This window comes from Oncorhynchus masou, chromosome 22 (assembly GCF_036934945.1).
Source record: "Oncorhynchus masou masou isolate Uvic2021 chromosome 22, UVic_Omas_1.1, whole genome shotgun sequence".
NCBI lineage: Eukaryota > Metazoa > Chordata > Actinopteri > Salmoniformes > Salmonidae > Oncorhynchus > Oncorhynchus masou.
Window position 1 is genome coordinate 14,073,628 of NC_088233.1, and position 20,513 is coordinate 14,094,140.

The window sequence follows — 20,513 nt, forward strand, 5'->3', positions numbered from 1 at the left end:
CCCCCTGCTCAAGCCAGCGCATGTCCAGGCTCGTCTGAAGTTTGCCAATGACCATCTGGATGATCCAGAGGAGGAATGGCAGAAGGTCATGTGGTCTGATGAGACAAAAATAGCTTTTTGGACTAAACTCCACTCGCTGTGTTTGGAGGAAGAAGAAGGATGAGTACAACCCCAAGAACACCATCCCAACCGTGAAGCATGGAGGTGGAAACATCATTCTTTGGGGATGCTTTTCTGCAAAGGGGACAGGACAACTGCACTGTATTGAGGGGAGGATGGATGGGGCCATGTATCGCGAGATCTTGGCCAACAACATCCTTCCCTCAGTAAGAACATTGAAGATGGGTCGTGGCTGGGTCTCAATTTTTTTGAGGGGGCTGAAAGTCCGTAATGCCCAGCGACAGCCCCGAAACCTGAAGGATCTGGAGAAGGTCTGTATGGAGGAGTGGGCCAAAATCCCTTCTGCAGTGTGTGCAAACGTGGTCAAGAACTACAGGAAACGTATGATCTCTGTAATTGCAAACAAAGGTTTCTGTACCAAATATTAAGTTCTGCTTTTATGATATATCAAATACTTATGTCATGCAATAAAATGCAAATGAATTACTTAAAAATCATACAAATGTGATTTTCTGGATTTTTGTTTTAGATTCAGTTTCTCACAGTTGATGTGTACCGATGATAAAAATTAGACATCTACATGCTTTGTAAGTAGAAAAACCTGCTGTGTATAAAATAATTGTTCTCCCCACTGTATCTCTGTATTTTGAACTTTGTGGATGGGGCCTCCCCAGTGGTGTAGCTGATTAAGTCAATGCAAAATGCGTTGCTACAGATACCCGTGTCGGCCGCCACCAGGAGACCCATGAGGCGGCTTTTGGTTTTAATTTAGAATCCTCTATATGGAATTATTGGAGGAGAGTCAATCATAATTTATATACTGTCGGCGACATGAGTCTCACTAGTGTTGAGTAATGTGCTGTTAAAAGTGTTGTAGGTATTATTTAAAGAGCATATTGAAGTTCGAAGCAATAGGATTTGAAGCAAAACCAAAAGGCATCAGCGTAGGTCCGTGCTTACAGAGTTACACGGAACCCAAACCGGCGTGCGTGAGCCATCGTGCATACAGTTGTCTCTCTACACCAAACGCCATCATGACACGCAGGTTAAAATATCAAAACAAACTCTGAACCAATGACATTCATTTGGGGACAGGTCAAAAAGCATTAAACATGTATGGCAATTTAGCTAGTTTGCTTGCACTTGCTAGCTATTTTTCCTATTTAGCTAGCTTACTGTTGCTAGCTAATTTGTCCTGGGATATAAACATTAGTTGTTATTTTACCTGAAATGCACAAGGACCTCTACTCCGACAACTAATCCACACATAAAACAGCCAACCGAATTGTTTCTAGTCATCTCTCCTCCTTCCAGGCTTTTTCATCTTTGAACTTATATGGTGTTTGGCATCTAACTTCCATAGTATTACCACGACAACAAAGTTTCTTTCACCCACGTGGGTATAACCAATGAGGAGATGGCACGTGGGTACCTGCTTCTATAAACCAATGAGGAGATGTGAGAGGCAGGACTCTCAGCGCGATCTGCGTCAGAAATAGAAAGGAGTTCTATTTTAGACCTGGGAGTCGCAGAAGCTTGTTAGCACACGAGCAGTGTGGGTGCAATAATTGAACAACATGGATGTCTGAATGTATTTTGTGACGCTCGCGCACGCGACGTGTCCGGTTTGGTCAGCATGTTATTGACTACTGCAGGGAAGGGCAACTCCAGTCCTCGGAGGATGGAGTGGTGTCACACTTTTTCCCCCCATCCTTAGTCAACACAGCTGATGAAACTAATTGCATTATAAAACTAAAGATCATGATTAGTAGATTATTGGTTTCAGATGTGTTAGCTGAGGCAGGGGCAAAATTGTGCCACCAATCCGGCCTCAGTGTAGTGGAGTTGCCCATCCCTGGCCTACAGCGTTGCCTGAAATGTAAGCTTATGTATGCCCATCCATGTGGTAGGCCCAACATTTAAAACAAGCCATTCAATTGGCTTTATTAATCCTGATTCTTGTGACTAATCAATTTAAGCTCAATATCAGCAACCCAAATTTATTAAGATGAGTTAACCTGAGCCTATTTGCAACGTGTTTAAACATCAGGAAATGTAGAAGTAGCATTCTCTTCTTCGCTATGATCAGCTTGAAAAAAAATATACAGATACAAACTTGAAAACCACTGATCATGACAACTTAGCCCACGGGATGAAACTCCAGGACAGCAGTTGTGAGGGGACTGATTGTCCATGTCATGTATTTTATTTAACTAGGCAAGTCAGTTAATAACCAATTCTTATTTACAGTGACGGCCTACACCGGCCAAACCTGGACGGTGCTGGGCCAATTTCTACTATATCATATTCTGCTACATGATTTACCTTAGATTATTTTTCTGACTAAATGTTGGAGCGCCTCAGCGATTCGTAACTCCAAAAGTACCCCAGAGAGGCTTGCTTGGAATCGACAAGATAAATATTTTGCGCCGCTGCCTTTGACAAAGTGGGCACTGCTTATCATAGGGCATCATCAGCGCTCACCTAAAAAAAAGCCCATATGCCACTGGTTGAGAGAAATTGTCATTGTATTTGGGCAGAATTATTTGAGTTTTTCTGTGTTGTTGGAGATGGGTCTTGGTCAGTTTAGTACAGAAAATGCCGGCCATGTCAATCTGCCGCCATGTGCAGCCACCTAATCCTGCCTCATAAGCGGACCAGCCTTGGGTATTCCAAGGCAGCAGCACAGCCCTCAAGCAACAGCCTGCCTGCTTCCTCTGAGTGAGTGCTCACTGCATAAGGGGGAGATGAGGAAGAGAGAGACTGAGTGAGGGAGGGAAGGAGAGACCGAGAAAACCCTACTAAATTAGTGATCAGGCTTGCCCCGCTTGCATCTTTGATGAATGAGATCATGTTTGGCCATTCACATGATGCCAACGCCACAGCGACTGCAGTGTGGGCTGCTTGGAGAGAGAGGGCCGATAGAGGAATACCAGACGTATATAGTGTCTTGTGACGTTTTCCGTTTTGTCCCCTCCGTCACCAGATTGACTAGTTGGGAAATGTTGCGTAAACCTCAGTTACAGGAACACCACCTCCACAATAAGTACATCACAGAACAGCAAAAAGGACAATGTTGTCGATATGCAGGCCTTTGTGTTACTCAGAGGAGAGATGGTTCATTCGATCAATATCTTTACAGGACCTGAAAAGACAGCATTCATTGAGAGAAATCATGTTCATGTTGGAACATCAGAAGTCTAAGTGCATAGAACATAAACAGAATATTTATTTTAAGCATAGTGTTGTCATGACGTTGGCCTGGGGGGTAGGTTTAAGACAATCATAAATACCTCTTCCCCCTCCCTCTACCCTACTGAAGTTACATTTGCAAAACCCTTGGTTAACTTCTTCGATATAGTGGGCGCTCTTAATTTTTGCATAAAAAAAACATTCCCGTTTTAAACAAGATATTTTGTCACGAAAAGATGCTCGACTATGCATATAATTGACAGCTTTGGAAAGAAAACACTGACGTTTCCAAAACAGCAAAGATATTGTCTGTGAGTGCCCCAGAACTAATGCTACAGGCGAAACCAAGATGAAATTTCATACAGGAAGTGCCCCAGATGTTGAATGCGCTGTGTTCCAATGTCTCCTTATATGGCTGTGAATGCGCCAGGAAAGAGCCTACACTTTCTGTCGTTTCCCCAAGGTGTCTGCAGCATTGTGACGTATTTGTAGGCATATCATTGGAAGATTGACCATAAGAGACTACATTTACCAGGTGTCCGCTTGGGGTCCTCCGTCGAAATTATTGCGCAATCTCCAGCTGCGTCCACTTTTCCATTAGGTTCAGAGGAGAAAGGCAACTGCCACAAATGATTTATCATCGAATAGATATGTGAAAAACACCTTGAGGATTGATTCTAAACAACGTTTGCCATGTTTCTGTCGATATTATGGAGTTAATTTGGAAAAAAGTTTGGCGTTGTAATGACTGAATGTTGTTTTTTTCTTAGCTAAACGTTATGAACAAAACGGAGCAATTTCTCCTACACAAATAATCTTTTTGGAAAAACTGAACATTTGCTATCTAACAGAGTCTCCTCATTGAAAACATCCAAAGTTCTTCAAAGGTAAATTATTTTATTTGAATGCTTTTCTTGTTTTTGTGAAAATGTTGCTTGCTGAATGCTAGGCATAATGCTATGCTAGTTATCAATACTCTTACACAAATGCTTGTGTAGCTATGGTTGAAAAGCATATTTTGAAAATCTGAGATGACAGTGTTGTTAACAAAAGGCTTAGCTTGTGAGCCAATATATTTATTTCATTTGCGATTTTCATGAATAGTTAACGTTGCGTTATGCTAATGAGCTTGAGGCTATGATTACGCTCCCGGATACGGGATTGCTCGACGCTAGAGGTTAACAGAGATTCTGAGAACATCAGAAGGTGGGGGGAAATGAACTATATTCTGGTAATCCGACCAATGGAACATATGCGGTGGTGCGTAATGAATATGATGTCAGTTCGTTTGTCATCTGAGACATTCTCATCAATGATAAGATGACATAACTCTGATGTGTAGACTTTCCACTGTAGAGTTTATCGGATTTGTTGTTCAATTTAAATGTTTGAATATGAAATTATTCGTGATGGGATGAAATGTGATTTTAGCTTCTAAAATGTGAGATTTGGGTTTTCATAAGACAGGGCTCTGCTCAAATCAGTGGCCCGCACCTGTGAAGGGACATGGGCTATAAAACACGCCCTCCTCTCCCTTCCTTTATAAGCCCTTGACGACAATATAACCTCATCTTCCGAGGACGACGGTCCTATGTCAGAATGGTTCAGATAACTACAGAACGAAGCCAACATCAGCGTGAGCTTTGGTTGCGAATGGTATGAACTTTGAACTCTTATTCACTACAGAAGTGATACCTCCTAGCCGTTGAGTTAGCAACAGCAGCTGCAAACGAGGGTTAGGAAGGAACAGACCGAGTATCCCATCTATCACCCAACGACGTTACTACAACGTATTCAATTGACAACCAGAGACATTCTTCAAAGGACTCGGTTGGGCAACACGGCCTTCCATCTACCACCAACCTACCGAAGCACAGCTCAGAGTAAATATGTATTGCATTTTCCTTTTCCAAATGGACGGTAATTTAGAATGCAAAAGATACTGTATTTACGATAGCACAGCATCTTCCCTTTGCTCCTCAGTCTTCCCGCTCTTTCACTCAAACCCAGCCCCTTTTCTTTTATGTAACAAGCTGTCATATCTGTTCCGCCCGCTAGGGATGCTTTCCTTTACGACGTCATTTGTAATCAAGTTATGATTGAATTGTGTAATTCTGTGTGATTAGTTAGGTATTTAGTAAATAAATAATTAAACCCAATTTTGTATTGCTGATTCGACTTGTTAGCCAGGGTTCGTGCGGATAACCAAGAATTTATAATTTGAGACCGAATTAAGATGAGGATTAATATTGACTTATTATTGATGTAAAATATTAATAGGTCTTTAAGAGTTTATTTGGAAGATAACAGCTCTATAAATATTATTTTGTGGTGCCCGACTCTAGTTAATTACATTTACATGACGAGCTCAATCAGCTAATATTAATTACGGAGAAATTATTTTATAGAATAGCATGTCATATCACTTAATCCGGCATAGCCAAAGACAAGACAGTGTTCACTCCCAGGCGGTGAGGAGGAAGTCTCTAAGATAGAGCTTGGACAATATGGGCCATTAGAACAAGATAATTGATAGCTAAAACATTGAAAGCAGTAGTGGTAGTTAAGGTTAACACAAAGTAAACTGGTGCACACTAATGTTGTCATGATAATTGAGGCAAATATATCATAATACAGATTATTTTAGGGCCTATAGTAGTTTGGTACACATCCCTCAGTGTATTTCTCTGTACGTAGAGTTCACTCTCGCGCACTTTTGTGGTGGAAAGTGAACCTTGCTCTCCTGAGGACTGTGTGTGTCTATCTGAAGCCACTTCCATCATGTCTGGTCACTCGTGCTTTTCTATCCACAGCACTTAAATCTGGTATCCACACCTCTGGGCCATCCAATATCCTGTATTTCCTGTTCCTACTGCAGAGGACGGAAGCTTTGGTGCTGGCAGATTCTTGTTTACACGGTAGGATGACAAAATAAAAAAAAATGTATTACATCATATTGCCATTTGCTCTGGACTAATTTCACGCCTGCCTACTCCATGTAGTTCAGTTGATGTGATTTCAATTGAATGCAATTTCAGTTGACACTCAAGGTACACTCCCTTTGTCTCAGCCACAAACCCAGAGAGGAGGCGGAGTGAGATGACAGACAGGCAGGCAGGCGAGGGACACAGCAGAGCAGTGGAAAAACATGAACGCACCATTTGCCTTTGAGTCATTCCCAACACACACACACACACACACTGGGCTTCCGGGTGGCGCAGAAAAAACCCTGGTTCAAATCCAGACTATATAATGTCAAGGAAAGAGGCACTGAGTTTGAAGATAGGCCTAAAGATACATCCACATGACCTTATATAGGACAGGTGTGCCTTTCCAAATCAATTTCATTTACCACAGGTGGACTCCAAGTTGTAGAAACACCTCAATAATGATCAATGAAAACAGGATGCACCTGAGGGCAATTTCGAGTCTCAAAACTAAGGGTCTGAATACTTATGTAAATAAAGTGTGTTTATTTTTAATAAATTAGCTAAAATTTCTAAAAACCTGTATTCACGTCATCATAGTACTGTATGTAGATTGATGAGGAAAACATTTTATAAAATTTAGAACAAGGCTGTAACATAACAAAATGTGGAAAAAGCCTGTCTGAATACGTTACGAATGCACTGTGTGGTAACACGTTTCATGCCAATAAAGCCATTTGAATTGAGAGAACGAGAATAAGAGGGCAAGAGAGAGAATGAGAAAATGACCAAGAGAACAAAGGGGAAGAGAGAACAGGCAATTAAGTAGAAAGCAATGAGAATCTACATGAATTGAGTCATGTCAAAGTGCGTCACAATTTACCCCATAGATTTACGCACACAAGCATACATGACACAGGCATGTAGCCTCATCGGCATAGGCACACTGTACCCCGCCACACACATACACACACAAGTCTCCAAGACATAAACACATGCATACGCACAAACAGCCTATAACATATAAAAGCATATAAGTCTGTGTGAGATGGAATCACCCTGAAATAATGCCTGTCAGTGGGTAAAGACCCCCTCCAAGCAGAATTCAGCCCCTCCCTCCCTCCCTCACTACGCTTGTTAAGGAAGCAACATTAGGAAACACTAACCCAGGGCAGGAAGACACTGTGTGGGTTTGGAGGATATCTAGTAGTCCTACCCGGTGATGGGAGCTGACAGGGAAAGACCAGGGGGTGAACCACCCTTGTCCCTTCATTCAGTACAGGCCTCTGTTAGCTAACAGAGTGTGTGTGTGTTAGTCTGGGAGATGCCCTGAGATGCTTTTCTTTCACTCCTTCACTTTCTCTCCCCCTCTCTGCTGGCAGGCACGGGCATCCACTCGGCCACGCTCTGGCAACACACACAGGAAGCCAAGCCAACCTCACACACAGAAAGGGCAAGCCAGACAGAGCAAGCTAGCCAGCAGGCAAACAGAGCGAGAGAGCCCGACAGAGCGAGACAGAGCGAGATTGCCCGACAGAGCGAGACAGAGCGAGACAGAGCGAGACAGAGCGAGACAGAGCGAGACAGAGCGAGATTGCCCGACAGAGCGAGACAGAGCGAGATTGCCCGACAGAGCGAGACAGAGCGAGATTGCCCGACAGAGCGAGACAGAGCGAGATTGCCCGACAGAGCGAGACAGAGCGAGATTGCCCGACAGAGCGAGATTGCCCGACAGAGCGAGACAGAGCGAGATTGCCCGACAGAGCGAGACAGAGCGAGATTGCCCGACAGAGCGAGACAGAGCGAGATTGCCCGACAGAGCGAGACAGAGCGAGATTGCCCGACAGAGCGAGACAGAGCGAGATTGCCCGACAGAGCGAGACAGAGCGAGATTGCCCGACAGAGCGAGATTGCCCGACAGAGCGAGATTGCCCGACAGAGCGAGACAGAGCGAGATTGCCCGACAGAGCGAGACAGAGCGAGATTGCCCGACAGAGCGAGACAGAGCGAGATTGCCCGACAGAGCGAGACAGAGCGAGATTGCCCGACAGAGCGAGACAGAGCGAGATTGCCCGACAGAGCGAGACAGAGCGAGATTGCCCGACAGAGCGAGACAGAGCGAGATTGCCCGACAGAGCGAGACAGAGCGAGATTGCCCGACAGAGCGAGACAGAGCGAGATTGCCCGACAGAGCGAGAGCCCGACAGAGCGAGAGCCCGACAGAGCGAGACAGAGCGAGACAGAGCGAGAGCCCGACAGAGCGAGACAGAGCGAGATTGCCCGACAGAGCGAGAGCCCGACAGAGCGAGACAGAGCGAGATTGCCCGACAGAGCGAGTTGCCCGACAGAGCGAGACAGAGCGAGATTGCCCGACAGAGCGAGATTGCCCGACAGAGCGAGACAGAGCGAGATTGCCCGACAGAGCGAGATTGCCCGACAGAGCGAGATTGCCCGACAGAGCGAGACAGAGCGAGATTGCCCGACAGAGCGAGACAGAGCGAGATTGCCCGACAGAGCGAGACAGAGCGAGATTGCCCGACAGAGCGAGACAGAGCGAGATTGCCCGACAGAGCGAGACAGAGCGAGATTGCCCGACAGAGCGAGACAGAGCGAGATTGCCCGACAGAGCGAGACAGAGCGAGATTGCCCGACAGAGCGAGACAGAGCGAGATTGCCCGACAGAGCGAGACAGAGCGAGATTGCCCGACAGAGCGAGACAGAGCGAGATTGCCCGACAGAGCGAGACAGAGCGAGATTGCCCGACAGAGCGAGACAGAGCGAGATTGCCCGACAGAGCGAGAGCGAGCGAGCGGCAGACAGAGCGAGCGAGCGGCAGACAGAGCGAGCGAGCGGCAGACAGAGCGAGCGAGCGGCAGACAGAGCGAGCGAGCGGCAGACAGAGCGAGCGAGCGGCAGACAGAGCGAGCGAGCGGCAGACAGAGCGAGCGAGCGGCAGACAGAGCGAGCGAGCGGCAGACAGAGCGAGCGAGCGGCAGACAGAGCGAGCGAGCGGCAGACAGAGAGCGAGCGAGCGGCAGACAGAGCGAGCGGCAGACAGAGAGCGAGCGGCAGACAGAGAGCGAGCAAGCGGCAGACAGAGAGCGAGCGGCAGGCAGAGCGAGCGGCAGGCAGAGCGAGCGAGCGGCAGGCAGAGCGAGCGAGCGGCAGACAGAGCGAGCGAGCGGCAGACAGAGCGAGCGAGCGGCAGACAGAGCGAGCGAGCGGCAGACAGAGCGAGCGAGCGGCAGACAGAGCGAGCGAGCGGCAGACAGAGCGAGCGAGCGGCAGACAGAGCGAGCGAGCGGCAGACAGAGCGAGCGAGCGGCAGACAGAGCGAGCGAGCGGCAGACAGAGCGAGCGAGCGAGCGAGCGGCAGGCAGAGCGAGCGAGCGAGCGGCAGGCAGAGCGAGCGAGCGGCAGGCAGAGCGAGCGAGCGGCAGGCAGAGCGAGCGAGCGGCAGGCAGAGCGAGCGAGCGGCAGACAGAGCGAGCGAGCGAGCGGCAGACAGAGCGAGCGGCGGCAGACAGAGCGAGCGAGCGGCAGACAGAGCGAGCGAGCGGCAGACAGAGCGAGCGAGCGAGCGGCAGACAGAGCGAGCGAGCGAGCGGCAGACAGAGCGAGCGAGCGAGCGAGCGGCAGACAGAGCGAGCGAGCGAGCGGCAGACAGAGCGAGCGAGCGAGCGGCAGACAGAGCGAGCGAGCGGCAGACAGAGCGAGCGAGCGGCAGACAGAGCGAGCGAGCGAGCGGCAGACAGAGCGAGCGAGCGAGCGGCAGACAGAGCGAGCGAGCGAGCGAGCGGCAGACAGAGCGAGCGAGCGAGCGGCAGACAGAGCGAGCGAGCGAGCGGCAGACAGAGCGAGCGAGCGAGCGAGCGGCAGACAGAGCGAGCGAGCGAGCGGCAGACAGAGCGAGCGGCAGACAGAGCGAGCGAGCGGCAGACAGAGCGAGCGAGCGGCAGACAGAGCGAGCGAGCGGCAGACAGAGCGAGCGAGCGGCAGACAGAGCGAGCGAGCGAGCGGCAGACAGAGCGAGCGAGCGAGCGGCAGACAGAGCGAGCGAGCGGCGGACAGAGCGAGCGAGCGGCGGACAGAGCGAGCGAGCGGCGGACAGAGCGAGCGAAGCGAGCGGCGGACAGAGCGAGCGAGCGAGCGGCAGACAGAGCGAGCGAAGCGGCACAGAGCGAGCGAGCGAGCGGCAGACAGAGCGAGCGAGCGAGCGGCAGACAGAGCGAGCGAGCGAGCGGCAGACAGAGCGAGCGAGCGAGCGGCAGACAGAGCGAGCGAGCGAGCGGCAGACAGAGCGAGCGAGCGAGCGGCAGACAGAGCGAGCGAGCGAGCGGCAGACAGAGCGAGCGCGAGCGAGCGGCAGACAGAGCGAAGCGAGCGAGCGGCAGACAGAGCGAGCGAGCGAGCGGCAGACAGAGCGAGCGAGCGGCGGCAGAGCGAGCGAGCGGCGGCAGACAGAGCGAGCGAGCGAGCGGCAGACAGAGCGAGCGAGCGAGCGGCAGACAGAGCGAGCGAGCGAGCGGCAGACAGAGCGAGCGAGCGAGCGAGCGGCAGACAGAGCGAGCGAGCGAGCGGCAGACAGAGCGAGCGAGCGGCAGACAGAGCGAGCGAGCGAGCGGCAGACTGAGAGCGAGCGAGCGGCAGACTGAGAGCGAGCGAGCGGCAGACTGAGAGCGAGCGAGCGGCAGACAGAGAGCGAGCGAGCGGCAGACTGAGAGCGAGCGAGCGGCAGACTGAGAGCGAGCGAGCGGCAGACTGAGAGCGAGCGAGCGGCAGACTGAGAGCGAGCGAGCGGCAGACTGAGAGCGAGCGAGCGGCAGACTGAGAGCGAGCGAGCGGCAGACTGAGAGCGAGCGAGCGGCAGACTGAGAGCGAGCGAGCGGCAGACTGAGAGCGAGCGAGCGGCAGACTGAGAGCGAGCGAGCGGCAGACTGAGAGCGAGCGAGCGGCAGACTGAGAGCGAGTGAGCGAGCGGCAGACTGAGAGCGAGTGAGCGAGCGGCAGACAGAGAGCGAGCGGCAGACAGAGAGACAGACAGAAACAGAGCGACAGACAGAGACAGAGCGACAGGAAAAGGAGGATGCAGCCAGACCGTACTTTTTAAGCCAAAGGCAGTACTCACAGTGCAGGGACGGGGGAGGTACAGAGAAGCTCTTTGCTGCCGACATGGATGAATCGGATCTACATATTCAGTAGGCATGTTGTTCCCATCTACAAAGATGCTTGATGCTACCAACAATGCCATGTTAAACTGTCTGTCCGCAGCACACCCATTTAGGCCAATCTGGCATGAATGAACACATGAACAAACTCATGAATTAATGAATAAACTACATATTACTCTTCAACAACCACAGAGAAGCCCAAGCTGCCTACAGTACAGTGCTGCTCTGTTTGTCAACCTAAAACAGCTCGCTGGTATTGTGAACTCCTTTGAGTGCATTGTGGGTCAGGGCACTGCAATGGAGAGCACACACAGAGAAGGTGTTGATAATGCTGTTGTCACCAATGACTCAATTAAACACTGGTCTGTATCCCCACCTGGTGGACTATACATGTTACACATCATGAAGTCTACCTGGGAACCTCAGACAACGCGCACACACACAATCCAAGGACTTGTTCATTAGGGCACACAGTAAAGGAAAATTAAAAGAGTTTCTTATTGGAAAAGACCCTGTTTCGTACAGTTTTGGAGCGTTTCCTTTTGTTTCATGCCTCCCGAAGATGACTCAGTTATATCCAGATGAAACGGACATCTGACTGTGCCGATTGGCTGTGAGGGAGATCGTGCTGGTGGGTAGAAGGGTTCTTACCGTAGTGGCTGTGTAGAGGGTCTGGCCCACCTCTATGACAGCCGGGACAGTGGTCTGGGTGTCTGCCACCATGGGACTGATCTATGGGGAGGAGAACAATGGTCACAACATTGTGAAGCATTTGGAATACAAAACACCACCTGTATGCAATGCATTATGGATGCATTTATAGGAATATGAATTTTACATGTCTGAATCAAATGTGAAGTCAGTGAGAAGATGATTGTGTTTATCCATGTGTGTTATGTCTGTGTTGCCCTCTGACCTCTATAGCCCCAGACTGGGCGGAGTGGAGGTGTGGTCCTCGAGGGTAGATGTCTGTCAGGTGAGGAGGGGGGTCGGGGCTGACCCGCTGGCTGTGTCTGCTCAGGACCTCACGGTAGTCAAAAGAATCAAAGTTGGTCTTCCACATTAAAACCTGGGGGTGGTAGTTAGCCTCGCGGTTAAGAGCGTTGGAAGGTCGTTGAGCCGAAAGGTCGCTGGTTTTCTAATCCCCAAGCAGACTAGGTTAAAAATCTGCCGATGTGCCCTTGAGCAAGGAACTTAACCCTGATTGTTCCTGTAAATGGCTCTGCTAAATGACAAATGTAAATGTTGATAGATATGAGCCATTAGGGCAGGAAACCAGCTCATCATTGCAAATAAGTAGATTTTTTTATTTAACTAAATCAGTTAAGAACAAATTCTTATTTACAATAACAGTCTACCCCGGCCAAACCTTCCCCGAACCCGGACGATGGGAGAATATGATAGTCTGTCCGGAGTATACAGAGATCTACTACCTGCATTTTTCCCAATAAGAAGACTGATCAGATATAGATTATGCAGAAAAATATTTTGCTGGTGTTCCCTACTGAGCCATCTGCTTCCATTCATACCATGAACACAGTTATTCCACCCACCTGAGCATCACAACCCCCTGAGGCAAAGAAGTCTCCTCCCCTGGAGAAGGCCACAGCCAGGACAGGACCCTAGGAGTCAAAACAACTAGAACACTTCAAATCACAGACACTACAACATAAGATAAGACTAGAGACCATGACAGCTCCTTGCTTCAGATGTTCAGATCATAGAATTTTAATTACTAATAATAATCTAGCAATTCTATTTCTATAGTTCAGAAGGGTATGTCTATAGAAACGTTTGTGATCATACGCACGTCCTCAGGTTCTGGGCTAATAAAGAATGCCAGTAAAGAACAGGAAGACTTGCACACCGTATACGCTCCCCATTCATTGCTTTACTGACTACATTTCCGGATCTTTGTCAGGTCGAGTGCTCACAGCCCACCTCACATGACCATTACACACACAACACATGGTGGTTGTGGAAACAATTCACTTTAATTAAATCACTGATGCACATAAAGCATTGGTCGTCAAGAATTATATTTGGCATCATTCCGTGTTCCACAGAAGGATCAAGTGTATTTGTGGTCTATGCTATATAGGAAAAACTAAATAAGCTCTGAAAACAAGGATAGCAAAACAAGGAGTAAAATCAGGACTAGAGGTTGACCGATTATGATTTTTCAACGCCCCCCCAAAAAAGCCGATACTGATTAATCCGACGATTTTTATATATATATATATTTTATTTTATTTTTGTAATAATGACAATTACAACAATACTGAATGAACAATGAACAATTATTTTAACTTAATATAATACATCAATAAAATCTATTTAGTCTCAAATAAATAATGAAACATGTTCAATTTGGTTAAAATAATGCAAAAACAAACTGTTGGCGAAGAAAGTAAAAGTGCAATATGTGCCATGTAAAACAGCTACCGTTTAAGTTCCTTGCTCAGAACATGAGAACATATGAAAGCTGGTGGTTCCTTTAAACACGAGTCTTCAATATTCCCAGGTAAGAAGTTTCAGGTTGTCGTAATTATAGGACTTTCTCTCTATGCCATTTATATTTCACATACCTTTCACTATTGGATGTTCTAATAGGTACTTTAGTATTGCCAGTGTAACAGTATAGCTTCCGTCCCTCTCCTCGCTCCTACCTGGGCTCGAACCAGGAACACATCGGCTCCACCAGCATAATCTCGGGAGATGATAGGCTTGAAGTCATAAACAGCGCAATGCTTGAAGCACAGCGAAGAGCTGCTGTCTAACCCAGTAAAGTTCTGTTTGAATGAATGCTTACGAGCCTGCTGCTGCCTACCATCGCTCAGTCAGACTACTCTATCAAATCATAGACTTAATTATAATAACACACAGAAATACAAGCCTTAGGTGATTAATATGTTCAAATCCGGAAACTATAATTTCGAAAATAAAATGGTTTATTCTTTCAGTGAAATACAGAACCGTTCCGTATTTTATCTAACGGGTAGCATCCATAAGTCTAAGTATTGCTGTTACATTGCACAACCTTCAATGTTATGTCATAATTATGTAAAATTCTGGCAAATTAGTTCGCAACAAGCCAGGCAGCCCAAACTGTTGCATATACCCTGACCCTGTTACACAGAACGCAAGAGAAGAGACACAATTTCCCTAGTTTAATATCGCCTGCTAACATGAATTTCTTTTAACTAAATATATACTTCTGCGTATTGATTTTAAGAAAGGCATTGATTTTTATGGTTAGGTACATTCATGCAACGATTGTGCTTTTTTCGCAAATGCGCTTTTGTTAAATCATCCAGTTTGGCGAAGTTGGCTGTCTTTGTTAGGAAGAAATGGTCTTCACAGAGTTCGCAACGAGCCAGGCGGCCCAAACTGCTGCATATACCCTGACTGTTCCATAGAACGCAAAAGAAGTGACAATTTCCCTAGTTAAAAGAAATTCAAGTAAGCAGGCAATATTAACTAAATATGCAGGTTTAAAAATATATACTTGTGTATTGATTTTAAGAATGGTGTTTATGGTTAGGTACACACTGGTGCAACGACAGTGCCATTTTCGCAAATGCGCTTGTTAAATCACCCGTTTTGCGAAGTAGGCTGTGATTCAATGATAAATTAACAGGCACCGCATCAATTATATGCAACGCAAGACAAGCAAGATAAACTAGTAATATCATCAACCATGTGTAGTTAACTAGTGATTATGTTAAGATTGATTGTTTTTTATAAGATACGTTTAATGCTAGCTAGCACCTTACCTTGGCTCCTTGCTGCACTGAGTAACAGGTAGTCAGCCTGCCACACAGTCTCCTCATAACAGGTAGTCAGCCTGCCACGCAGTCTCCTCATAACAGGTAGTCAGCCTGCCACGCAGTCTCCTCATAACAGGTAGTCAGCCTGCCACGCAGTCTCCTCATAACAGGTAGTCAGCCTGCCACGCAGTCTCCTCATAACAGGTAGTCAGCCTGCCACACAGTCTCCTCATAACAGGTAGTCAGCCTGCCACGCAGTCTCCTCATAACAGGTAGTCAGCCTGCCACGCAGTCTCCTCATAACAGGTAGTCAGCCTGCCACACAGTCTCCTCATAACAGGTAGTCAGCCTGCCACACAGTCTCCTCATAACAGGTAGTCAGCCTGCCACACAGTCTCCTCATAACAGGTAGTCAGCCTGCCACGCAGTCTCCTCATAACAGGTAGTCAGCCTGCCACGCAGTCTCCTCATAACAGGTAGTCAGCCTGCCACGCAGTCTCCTCATAACAGGTAGTCAGCCTGCCACAGTCTCCTCATAACAGGTAGTCAGCCTGCCACACAGTCTCCTCATAACAGGTAGTCAGCCTGCCACACAGTCTCCTCATAACAGGTAGTCAGCCTGCCACACAGTCTCCTCATAACAGGTAGTCAGCCTGCCACAGTCTCCTCATAACAGGTAGTCAGCCTGCCACACAGTCTCCTCATAACAGGTAGTCAGCCTGCCACGCAGTCTCCTCATAACAGGTAGTCAGCCTGCCACACAGTCTCCTCATAACAGGTAGTCAGCCTGCCACGCAGTCTCCTCATAACAGGTAGTCAGCCTGCCACACAGTCTCCTCATAACAGGTAGTCAGCCTGCCACACAGTCTCCTCGTGGAGTGCAATCGGCCATGATCGGTGTCCAAAAATGCAGATTACCGATTGTTATGAAAACTTGAAATCGTCCCTAATTCAACGGCCATTCCGATTAATCAGTCGACCTCTAAATCAGGACTCTTAATTAGAGAAAGCCTGTGCATAATCATGGAGGCTCATCACAATATCAGCTCTCTGAGAGCAGTACACTGGTATCGAGCTTCCGGGGTAATCTAGTTTTGGGTTGTTGTTTTTTTAAACTGTTGTCTTGGTTTAAACTTGGACCCATATGACCATATGTACCTGTGTGATTAATTATAGATTGACTATGTGCAAAAGTGAATTGCATTGTTTCCACACCAACCATGCGTCATGTGCGTAATGGTCATGTGAGGTCAAAAGCGTATATTTGGGGATGTGAGCACGCAGTCCGTTTGACCTGATGAAGATCCGTTTCGGATCGAAACGTAGTGACTAAAGAGGTGAATTGGGAGCATAAACAGTGTACGGGCCTTCTTGTTCTTTTCAGATGGGCGTGTCCACATACTGTAGCATAAAGAACAGCCTTAGCGTGGTCCTAAGTGTGGCCTAAGCATTACCTTGTGTCCGTGGAGGGTGTAGATGAGGCGTCCCTCCAGCAGGTCCAGGATCTTCACTGTGCTGTCACTGGAGCCACTGATCATATAGTTTCCAGACGGGTGGAAGGAAAAGCAATTGATCCCTGCACTGTGGACTGATACCAAAAACAGAGATTTGTGTGTGCAGACATTGAACCTGGCCTCTCTAATACAGGAAGATTGGTTGCCAGGTGTGTTTCTAGTAAAGTACACTCTAAAATAGAAAAATGTTTGGCAACCAGGCTGTCATTCAGTAGAATTCTTAAGCCTTTTAAAAGCTTGTTACCTTGGTAATGCTGGAGCAGTTTGTTTGTCCGTATGTCCCAGATCTTCAGCGTGTTGTCTGCTCCTGAGGATGCTATGCAGGTGCCACTGGTGTTGAAGTCTACAAATGTTGCTGATCTAGGAAGGCGGAGGGAATAGGCTACTACTTAAAGGTGTCAACCATGTTAGGTGGTTCCAAATATAAAATGCAATACAACAACACCACCAAGTGGTCATGTAGAAAACCCTTGAAAATGGTTAGACTCCCCTCACCCCCGACAGACAGTCATGTTACATCAATATAAACTGAATTTATTTTATTACAAATGCCAAATAAATCAATGACAGGTTTAGTATAGCCTTCAAATATATAACATAAGTATATTTCTTACCCTCCATACTCTGTAAAGCAATTGATGCACTGTTTGGAGGAGGTGTCCCACAGTCGCACTGTGCGGTCGTCACCACAGGAGGCAATTAGACGGCCGTCAGGAGAAAACCTAAATGACAAAACAGTTACAGCGCAGACAGACACAATCTTCATCAGTTGTGATGGAGGAGAAAAAATTATATTGAATCAGTTACATATCGGGATATTATGAGGGTATATCATATAGTTTGACAATATTGCAATATTAATTTTGTGCTAGTTGGTTGTACCTGCACCAAAACTCGCAGTATTTGTCCTTCATAGCTTGTTCACCATCTTCTTAAATAAAGAACCAATATGTTTTCAGCACTTTTAGTACCATGACTGAGTATCATGACTAGTTCTCATGGTTCTATGTTGTCCCACTGCAGCAAACATTTGGTGAGCAACATTTTTGGAATATGGAAAATATCCAATCTGTTTCCCCCTTTAGGGACTGCAGGGTTCAAATCCCAGTGTGGCCGCATCACTTAAAGTTACATACATAAACTTTCTGGAAGAGATGTGCATCTTTCCCTTTCAAGACGATTTGATACACATCTAGACACATGGGGCTCCGATACCATACGTTTCAGTTTGAGGAACAAATCTATGCAGATGTCCAAGCTCACCTGTGTGTGTGTATATATTATATTTATGTATGTAGGCACCTAAGCTGAGCCATAAAGGATACTGGGCAGCAAACCACCCCATTAAAAGTTAGTGGAAGGGGGGCAATGTTTGCTTTTTGTCTCTCACTCAACATCAACAGAACAAAGGAGATGATCATGGACTTCGGGAAACAGCAGAGGGCGCACCCCCCAATCCACATCAACGGGAAAGCAGCGGAGCTGAAGTTCCTCAACTTACACCTCACAGACAATCTGAAATGGTCCACCCCCACAGACAGTGTAGTGAAGAAGGCACAGAAGTGCCTCTTCAACCTCAGGAGGATGAAGAAATTTGGCTTGTCATCAAAAACCCTCAAACTTTTACAGATGCACAATTGAGAGCATCCTGTCAGGCTGCATCACCGCCTGGTATGGCAACTGCACCGCCCATAAATGCAGGGTTCTCCAGAGGGTGGTGCGGTCTGCACAACGCATCACCGGGGGCAAACTACCTGCCCTCTAGGACACCTATCGCACCCGATGTCACAGGAAGGCCAAACAGATCATCAACGACAACAACCACCCGAGCCACTGCCTGTTCACCCCGCTACAATCTAAAAGGCAAGGTCAGTACAGGTGCATCAAAGCTGGGACAAAGAGACTGAAAAAGGCCATCAAGGCCATCAGACTGTTAAACAGCCACCACTAACATTGAGAGGCTGCTAAAAACACTTCAGTGAACTGAAAATTCATAACGTTTGAGTCGATTTTCTGACCAATGAATGCTACATTTAGGTCAGTATGGGGTCTCGCAGACCGATGCATATCGATGAATCATTATAGCCCTACTTTATTGTGTAAACCAACCACAAACACACAGACAGTTGTTGGTTCAGTACCTGGCGCAGCGGACCCAGTTGGTGTGCTGGTTGAGTGAGTAGACAAAGCGTTGTCTGTGGACACTCCACACCTTGACAGACTTGTCGTCTGACGCAGTCACTAGCCTCTGGCCGTCGTGAGAAAAGCTGACACTGCGTACTGTAGCCGTGTGGGCTTTGAACACCATCGACTCTCCTTTACTGAAGAACACACAAGAAAGAAAGAGAAGTGCTCAGAGAGGGAAACAAACATCTAAAAGCAATGCACTAAGGTGAATCTAGTAGGTAATGTTCAATGCTGTGCGAGGAGACATTAAAGTTAGGTAGGCACTAGCTACAGAATACAATATCTCAGGTTGTTCAAATGTCAATGAAGTTGGCTGGTCTAGGTACTAGCTAAAGGTTGTTGCGATCCTAATGACAACTGTCAGAGACTGCATGAATGTGGCATCTAAAGCCAGGTGTGGGTGTGGTCCTCTGTTGCTCAGTTGGTAGAACATGGCTCTTGCAACACCAGGATAGTGAGTTCGATCCCCGGGATATCAGGTGCTTCTCTCTCCACTCACATGCTGGGCGTCCACAGCCGTACAGTCTTGTCCTGGGATGCAGAGACGACCAGATCTCCTGCAGGGGAGAACTGGACCCCTGTGATGACATCTTTGTGTCCAAAAAAACGGAACGCCCTGGCCTTAGGGTTCAGATTCCAAATCATCAGGGTCTTATCTGCAGACCCTGAGGCTGAGAGGAACATGGATGGAAACACAATGAACATGATGAGATGAGAATAAATTATATATATTTCCAGATAGTTAAGGCGAGCCTGGTCCCAGCTCTGTTTCTGTTCTTGCCAACTCTTTGTGAAGCCAAACATGACAATTCAATAAGGAGCTGGTAAGGGAGCAGAAACAGACTGGTTAGTAGGCTAAGTAAAGACATGATGCAATAGGGATTTGTGGTGTGTTGTGGATCTATACCCAGCTGTTTGTGTTTGGAATTGAAGTCTGCACAAGTGACAGCATCTTTGTGGCCCTTGAAGTGTCGCTCGAGGGTGGGGTCCTCCTGCAATGACAGAGGGTCACCACAGGGTCAGGTATGGCTGGCATGCCAAAGTTGCCAAGTATGAGAAAACATTGAATGCCATACTATACCACTACAATTGTGTTAGCTAAATGTACTAGTTAGGTTGCATGCTTTAGGTTGAAGGAAATTACTTCGAATGCGACTTCACTTTAATTAGTTATGCATTACAGACAATCAGTATTCTTTCCAAATGGTAGCCAAATTAATTAGCTATTGCAAGTAACTGAGTAATTTCTAATTAAAGCTCTGGATAAACTCGGCTGATGACATGACAATACTGCCTATCCAACAACCAAGATAAGACACTAGACAGCTAGTTAAATCCTATTAGCTAACTACCTTTCAGATAACTAGCTAGCATGCTTATCGGAAGGGGAGTCAAGCTTTAGTTAGCTCGCGCCACCGATATAATACCAAAGTAAGCAGCACACTTACCATAACTGATGCCATTTAATGCATTGATTACGATAATCCTTACATTTGCGGTGCATTTGATTTTTGAAAGATTAGCGGGGAAAGTTGGTGCATCCAACTCATGACTTCCATCTGTATGCCAGTCAAAGTGAAAAACATAGTGCACGCCCAATTCCTCAGACTTTGCTAGTCGAGCGCCGATACG

General features: G+C 47.2%; 1 protein-coding gene across 1 annotated transcript in view; it reads right to left on the reverse strand.

Moving 5' to 3' along the window:
* Window positions 1–20,512, reverse strand: part of poc1b (POC1 centriolar protein B) — a 61,937-nt gene extending 41,425 nt beyond the window's left edge. Inside the window, exons 1-10 of the mRNA XM_064929343.1 lie at window positions 20,330–20,512; window positions 19,789–19,873; window positions 19,381–19,552; window positions 18,836–19,015; window positions 17,309–17,416; window positions 16,939–17,054; window positions 16,635–16,768; window positions 12,964–13,032; window positions 12,327–12,479; window positions 12,062–12,142 (exon numbers count right to left, since the gene is read on the reverse strand). Of these exons, the coding sequence (XP_064785415.1) occupies window positions 12,062–12,142; window positions 12,327–12,479; window positions 12,964–13,032; window positions 16,635–16,768; window positions 16,939–17,054; window positions 17,309–17,416; window positions 18,836–19,015; window positions 19,381–19,552; window positions 19,789–19,873; window positions 20,330–20,344 (1,113 nt within the window). The 5' untranslated portion in view covers window positions 20,345–20,512. The remainder of the gene's footprint in view (window positions 1–12,061; window positions 12,143–12,326; window positions 12,480–12,963; window positions 13,033–16,634; window positions 16,769–16,938; window positions 17,055–17,308; window positions 17,417–18,835; window positions 19,016–19,380; window positions 19,553–19,788; window positions 19,874–20,329) is intronic.
* Between the last annotated feature and the right edge of the window lies 1 nt (window position 20,513).